This window comes from Crocodylus porosus, unplaced genomic scaffold (genome assembly GCF_001723895.1).
Source record: "Crocodylus porosus isolate Cpor-Errol unplaced genomic scaffold, CroPor_comp1, whole genome shotgun sequence".
Taxonomy (NCBI): domain Eukaryota; kingdom Metazoa; phylum Chordata; order Crocodylia; family Crocodylidae; genus Crocodylus; species Crocodylus porosus.
The window spans coordinates 184,892,157-184,900,146 of NW_017728886.1; the positions used below are offsets into that span (position 1 = coordinate 184,892,157).

The window sequence follows — 7,990 nt, forward strand, 5'->3', positions numbered from 1 at the left end:
AGGCAGCCATTGGGGGGCTGTAGCAGCTGGTGGGGGATGGGGCCAGGTAGGGCAGCAATTGGGGGGCTGGTGTGGGGCATGTGGGCCTTGCAGGGGGAGTAGTAGCCCCTGCAGGGGCCATTTGGAGGCCTTTGTGTGGAGGATGAACCCCCTGTTGGGGGCCATACTCCTTGTGATAGTGCTGAACCCCCGTTGGGTGGCTGAACCCCCTTTTGGGGGGCCAAATGCTTTGTGTGGGAGACGAATCCCGTGTTGGGGGGCTGAACTCCCTGTTGTGGAGTAGAGCCCTTGTGTAGGGGCTGAACCCTCTGCTGGGGGGGCTGAACCCCTTGTGTAGGGTCTGAACCCCTGGTTGGGGGGCTGTAGCCCTTGTGTGGGGGGCCATAGCCCTTGTGTGGGGGCCATCGCCCTGTGGGAGGGCAAAAAAATATGTATTCATGAATTCATGAAACCTGTATTTAGAGTTCACTTTATTATTATGATAAGAGACTTGCTTTAACACTGTAGATATATCAATAAACCATTGTTCAACCTATTGCTGTCTCTGTCTCACTCTCTCTCTCTCTTTATAGTGGTCTTTTGTTTTACATGTGGAGGAACATGGATTTGGGGGTATTTCAGAAAGTGATTTTGGGATTTTTTTTAATCAGGGATTTTTCAGTTTTCCAGTAGGGAACACCAGAATTCCTGCTAGGGAGCCCAGTGGCAGGACCCTGCCTGCTCAGAGCTGGCACCTTGGACCCATCCGGCTGTGGCTGACCTCCTGGCCAAATGGGGCCAGGAGGATATGCTTTGACAGTTCAAAGCAGGCCACCACACCCAGAACATCTCCCAGGTGATAGCTGCCCAGATGGCTGGGGGCACACATGGCAGGAGTGCCACACAAAGGCCAACACTCCAACCACAGTCCACTGGCACCTGGCCCAGAGGGGCAGACACCTCTCCTGGCTCTGCAGTCCCAATCTGAGTCTGGCAGATGCACAGCAGGTCACAGCCAGGCAGTATCCCCCACTGCCAGACTGCTGCCATGGGTAGAGGGTGCAGGGAACTCAGGGCTGTTTCAGCAGTCCGGCTGGCAAAGGGGTAGTGTCCCCAAGTACCAATTGGCTGGGCCCCGGAAGCTCCTGAGAGCTAGTAACCCTGAGCTACTTGCCAGGGCAGCTTTTTATACTGCTGGGGACAGCACAGGTGCTGGCCCTGGGCTCTAGCTCCCCCTGGCTGAAGATCCAGGAGGAGCTAGGCAGGGTTATTTTGCCCCTAGTGGCACAATTTGCTCCACAACAAAGTGCATGTCCGAGCACATGTGCTGAGGCAAAAAGCCCTGGCTCAAATTTGCACCACTTCTATTTGAGCTGCTGCAAGCGCACATGCCTGCATGTGTGGATGTGCCCTTAGTGACTAGCTGGAGTTTATAGCAATTCTTCTAACCCAACCATTCATTATTCCTCAGGACATGCCCTATAACACAGCTGTTATTGCTTTGCAATGTTTTTCCATTATACAATATGCCTTGTATATTGTTTTTGTACCTTTTGGTTGTAGTGTAAAGGAAACCATAAACAGACAAAACAAAAAACTAGGCATGATCACGTATACCACAATCAAAACAAAAAGTTACCCAAGCCTTTCTTCATAGCAGCCTGTGGTTGTATAGTGGGAGAAAGACTGGTTTTTGGTTTTTTTGCTGGTCCTTCTCTACAGTCTACGCCTTTGTAACCAGGACAACATCTCCATTCCAGTTCTGTTACCATTTTATATGCAATTGTATAACGTGGTCTGAAACTCAGTCGGTATCTGTCAAAATAGAAACAATACAGTGGCATTAGAGTTAACAAACTTGATGTGCAAAAGGCGTTTTCACACAGTTAGTTACTAGTACTGCTCTGCAGAATCAAAACCACTTTCTGCTAATGAAAACTATATATTTTTAAACATATCTCTTTATACAGCACAGCTGTTGCAAAGGAACGTACTTGAATTTCATACCAACTGTGGCAGAAGGCCACCTCTGTTTCTCCCCAAAAACGGTGCCCTGTGACAATTTGGTTAGGATGGGCCCAGCAGAGGATACACACCTTACCCTATCTCTTTAGGTAACCTGAGCTGTACACATTCCTGAGGGAAGGGAGAAACCTGCTCCCTCTACCTACAAGACTGGTATCACATACCTGGGTGAGGGGCTTGTTCCCTGGGGAGCTAGGAATTGCCAGTCTTCCCAGCAACTAGTGATATATATCAAATTGGTTGGCTGACAGCCAACAGATGCTGGCCTCCATTGGACCAGGTAAATGAGGTCACAAGGGCTATAAAGGTCAAGGACTGCCCAGGAGGAGGGGGCAGCAGCCATGAGGGAGACTCGGAGAGAGAGAAGAGCTGAACCATCTGAAACTTGTTCTCTCTCTCAAAACTCATGATAAAGGAACTGCCTGCCTCCAGAGGGAATCTCCACCTGCCTCTGGATGATATTTGTGAGTAATTTACCTGACATCTAACTAGATATATAACTTGCAGTTATATATCACTCAGATGCGTGATCAAAGGCTACCCAGCCATGGGAGTTTGCTGTATGGGATTTCTCTGATATTGCTCTACCCTGTACCCTATTGCAACCCTACCCCCTGTAACCAATGAAGTTCTCCTTTGTACTTAGTGTGGGAGACTTATTGGGAGTGGATCTAGATTATGCCTTGGGGTCCCCTTGGTTTGGCTGACTAAAGGATATCACTACTTGTGCTTCTGACTGAAGTAAGCATCCCAAGTTCTTGAAGTGAATCAAGTACCCTCGAGGGCTACTAGGCCTGTGTTTCCCAGGGTGCACAGAGCCAGAATCAAGCCCAGCCCTGGATGGTGGCAGTGGAACCCCCAGGCTAGCGGGTGTGCTCCAGGAAGGGGGTCGGCCAGACGTGAGGTGCCCCCAGGGAGGCACTCGGAGCCTGAAAGATGGTCAGGCGCAGTGAGATGGGTAGCTCAACACAGAAGCTCCCCCTACTGGCCTGCCACACCAACAAAACCTTTTCTGCTTATTTTAACAATTAAAAGAATTGATTTTCTTCCTCCTGTTTAATAAAACATTCTTCAGAATTTGTGTTTATGATCCACTAACACTGAAAGAGCTTAGGGGGGGTTTGGTCGTAGCCCTGTTAGTCTAAGAACACAGGCAGGCACGTATCTATTCTTTGGATAGATTTAACATCTTTTATTAGATCAGCTTAGTAGTTAGAAAAAAGTTCTTAGGAAGCTTTTGGGCAGTCACTCTTCTTTGTGCAATCACCCCTCTTCAGGCATAGAACGTCTCTGCTGTTCTGAGACTCCAAGAAACGAGAGAAGCTAAAAATGTGATAGGATATCAGTGAGAATGTAAATGGATGGAAATTATGAAAACAAAAGGTAGAGCGGGGGGGGAGGAAAGAAAGCCAAAGGTGAGTAAGGGAAACTCTACAGTAGTAGTAATTCAAGGTAGAAACAAGGCTGTCTGTGAAAAGGAATAGCTGGAAATTAGGAAGACAAAAAGAAGAAAATTAGGGGAGGGATGGGGAGAAAGGGGGAAGGGGAGGAAAGAAAAATGTAAGCGGTCAGGTCTGGCAGGTACCTGGCGAATCAGATGTCAGGCAGCTTGTAATATGTCATAAATCCAATGTCTATATTGCAAATTCCCTGACTAAAAACCCCAAATCCATGATTAAAATGAAAGGCCTATCTATCTATCAGTTGAACATAATGTTTTCTTGATACATTTACACTTTTAAAGAAATTTGGAAGCCTACCATTGCCACTATAATAAAATAAATTCTAAATACCTATACATTTTGGGTTTTTTATCATGGAAAATTGAAGCTCACCCTGCCCCCTTAGTTCATAGAACACAGGTGCAGGCCCCCACCCCTCACCACCCAGCAGGTACAACCTAGCACTGCAGGGCGGTGTGGGGAAGCTACTTGCTGCTGCAAGCTCTCTGCTGTCCTGGTGAGGCACCCCCTGCCCACACAGTAGCTACATAGGCAGCAGCATGGAGTTCTGCTCCTCACTGCTGGTGCACAGGCAGTAGACACACAGAGCGTGCACTAGCAAGGAGTTTCCCTGCATGGACCTGCTCTGCCCTGCAGCGCCAGGTCATACCTGCTGGGCTGCAGAGGCCTCAGGGAAGGGCAGCAGGGTGGGGAACAGCGAACAGCTCACTGATCTGGGGGCATGGTACTCCCCCTGCTCCCCCACAAGTGCACAAATGGCAGGGAGTCAGTCCCACCCCCTACTCCCCAGACAAGCCACTCGTGGCCCTGTCCCACTCTCTGCCGGCCCTATTGTCTCACATTCCAGCCCTGGGCCCCAAATCTCACGCACCCCATAGCTGGGCAGCAGCCCCAGCCCTGTCCAACTCCCTCCCTCTCTCCCTATGGGGGTCTCCATCCCCCTTTCCCCCAGACTCACCTGCAGTAGCTGCTCTCCAGGCTGCCGTGAGGCCACATGCATATATTCACATGGCGCCTCCTGCCCGACCGCCCTTCTCCCATTCCCCCTCAGCTCTCTGTAGGCTGGAACTCTGCCAGCCTGCAGAGAGCTCGCTGCAAAACTGCAAAATCTGTGGGTTTCTCTGTTAAAATGAAAATATCCACATTTTTCTAAGGTAGAGGAGGAAAACTATATTTTTCTCCATTTTCCATGGGAAATGAAAAACCCAGATCTCTGCTGATAAGAAAACAGACAGAACAAGGCAGAAAACTAAAGGCAACTAGGAAATAAGGAGGAGGAGAAGTTCAGAAAAAGTAGGAAGGAGTTCAGTTGAGAAGGATCTTGAAGACAAACCTAAAACATTAAGCACAAGCTCCTTATTTTAGAGGATAGCAGGCTTTTGAAGCCCTAAAAAAATGAAACATCTTCCTTTTAATTATCCTTTTCCCACTCAAGCGAATTTTTATTTTTTTTAAGTCCAGAAAAAAAAAATCAAGAAAGTAAATACAAAAAAACTTATATACATACAACATTAAGTTTTCCTAGTTAAGTAATGAAAAGTCATGAAAAGGATAAATTCAATTTGAAGGTGCATTCTTAACTGCATGCTCCATCTTTAATCAGGATGACCACAAACTATCTTTAAACATGGTGTCCCCACCACCCCAATATGTTTAAATACACATGGCATTTGTGTACTATGTAGACAGAGCCTTCCTAGGGGCTTGTGTTGTATTTAAAACACTTACACATGTCTTATTTCTGTATGAGAGACACAGAAAATAACACACATAAACAAGCAGGAACTCCTTCCTTCAGCTTCAGCTCCTTAAGCTAGTATACTTGGAATAGCAAGTGACATGGCTAAAATAAAATGTTACCTCAGTGTTTTAAATAATGCCTGAATTGTGGATAAAAGTAATCCCATTGCCACCCTTCATTTTATAGAGTTGGATGGGTGTTTTCTTTTCTCTTGTTCAAGCACTGACCAACTAATTCGAAATACTTATTTCACAGCTCTGATGGCATTAGAGTTGCAATAAAGTAAAAGGGAAGGCAGGATAACATCACAGGACTAAAGGGAATATTTTTCAGACTTCAATGAACCCTGAGCAATCCCATATGCAGCACATTTTGGGAGACAGGCAGCATACTCAAGAGTGGGCACCAGAAACAAAAAAGCTATCATAAAAATTGGACTGCATTTGAATATCTGTATTAAATTAGGCATTTTCTTGCATTAAAATATGAAGAGAAGTGTTGCTTAAAAAGAAAAAAATGACCAACCAACAGATTGAAAAGATTAAAACCTGCTCTGACTGGGAAACTCCTCCAAACACAAATGAATGTAACTGTTACTCTTGCCAGCTTTTCTTGACATATGAGAAACTAATTGCTGCAGTAATTATACACGTTATGCAGCATCTTCCATATATATGTTTGTCACAATCCTAATTCGAATATAATGTTTTATATCTGTTATTCATTTACAGACCCTTTCTGGTTTAGTTGGCTGTTCAGCGTAGTAAAAATGCGTGTGTGCTGCTCTGGGCATACACTGAACGATTGCTACATTCAACTCAGCTGTAAAATGGGTACTTGGTTATTCAAGGAGAGGAGTCAAAAGGAGCCACATGTGATACTAACAACATCGCCCCCTTGTGTGCCATTGTCTACAGCAGTGGTCTCCAAAGTGGGGGGTGCACAAGACGATCCTTTGGGGTATGGGAAGAAAATATTAGAACTTCTATTTATATTTATTTTTTATCTAAAAAAATAAGAAAGAAACTAAGCTTTACTAATATTTAATATATGGATTGATACTGGCACCCTCACTCAGTCCATATGTCAGACGGTCATGTGTCATGTACAGTACATGAGTAGTATATGTATATAATTTATAAATAAATAAATATACATATATTGGAGGTGCGTGCTCAAAAATTTTTTACTGATAGAGGTGCGTGATCAAAAAATTTTGGAGACCACTGGTCTACAGAAACTGTCATGTTAGCTTGATAGGTTACTTAGGCTCAGGGGAACTTTTGGAGAAGTATAAATCCCTGTTTTTTCTAATAAAATTTGCTTCTGTATTCTGTAAAAACATTCTAACCTTAGCCCTCCATAAATACAGAGATAATATTTTTCTGTGTTGTCAACTTCTTCGCCATTTCTTCTTTGAGAAAAAGATATTATCAGACTGTGCATATAATCCAATACCCCCTTCAACTGTTATTTTCTGGGCAGTATAGTGAACATCATTAATAGGAAGACTGTCTGAAGTCTCTAATTCTTGCGGATGTTTTACCTCAAAGGCAGAAATGGACTGGATTTCTCATCTGCCACCAAGTTAATGTTAATAAAGGATACACTGGCTCACACAGATTATCTAGGTTTCAAATTCTGACCTGCTGCACATTTATTCAGACTTCGTTCTTAACACTCCTCACGTTCATGACAGTATAAACATAGTAGCACTAGGCTACATAAAAGTTTGTATTTTCCACCGAAATATCTTACAAATCCTGTTTACAAATGTAAAGCACAGACATACCAGGGTCAAGTACATAAAAATTAAATAGATTAACGCAGTGGAGGGGGAACACTGAAAAGGACAACATCCTGGCCACCCAAGACTTTCCTGTTCACTTCTCACTTATCTATGATATTAAACTACTTATTATGTAGGTAATTTAGATAGGGTGCCTTTACTTTGAACTACTTGCTGGAGTCAGTGGAGTGATGGCAGATTAGTTAGGATGTTTTAGTGGTTTGAAGTGGTTTAAGGGTCATTACAATCATCTTTGCAAAGAGTGCATAACTGGAAAACAAGCTTTGAACTTTTCAGTCAATTTTGGCATGCCGGAGATCGGTACTTTTCCTCTGTTTTCCATGAAATTCTGAATGGCTCTGAACTATGTGATCCTTTCCATCCCTCTGAGGCCAATGGCATTTCTTAAACTTAAGATACTCTTCTGCAAACACCATTTTGCTACAATTATTTATAATATTTCTAAAAAACTTTTAAAATAAAGACAGAAAACAAAACAACTTTTACTTTTAAAAAAATCTTACATCAGAGCAATGCAGACATTTCTTGTAATAGTTACTTTTGCAAGTCATAACATAACTTACATATTTTTACTTTGCAGACTTCCTCTATGACTTACCTTAAACAACATTTAAATAAACATAAAACATGAAAAACACACACAAATATTTAAGAGTGCAACAAGAAGTAAAACCAATTAAAGTCAAATATAATTCATTTGATAAAGCTGCATAGGATTTTTATAGACTACTTATCCTACTAATAGAAAAAGAGCAATTACAATATTGATACCATTACTTATGAGGGGCCAGCAGGGGAGATTATGCTTAGGGGTAACCAACATGGGTTCATTAGAGGCAGGTCCTGTCAGACCAACCTGGTGGCCTTCTATGATCAGGTCACCAAATCCTTAGATGGAGGGGTAGCAGTGGACATAGTCTTTCTGGTCTTTCAGAAGGCTTTCAACACTGTCTCTCACCCCGTTCTCATTAA

The 7,990-nt window shown here is 43.7% G+C and overlaps 1 protein-coding gene across 1 annotated transcript in view; it reads right to left on the bottom strand.

Annotated features, from left to right (window-relative positions):
* Window positions 1–7,990, bottom strand: part of EMILIN2 (elastin microfibril interfacer 2) — a 59,525-nt gene that overhangs the window by 27,665 nt on the left and 23,870 nt on the right. The window contains exon 3 of the mRNA XM_019546658.1: window positions 1,619–1,794. Within this exon, the coding sequence (XP_019402203.1) occupies window positions 1,619–1,794 (176 nt within the window). The remainder of the gene's footprint in view (window positions 1–1,618; window positions 1,795–7,990) is intronic.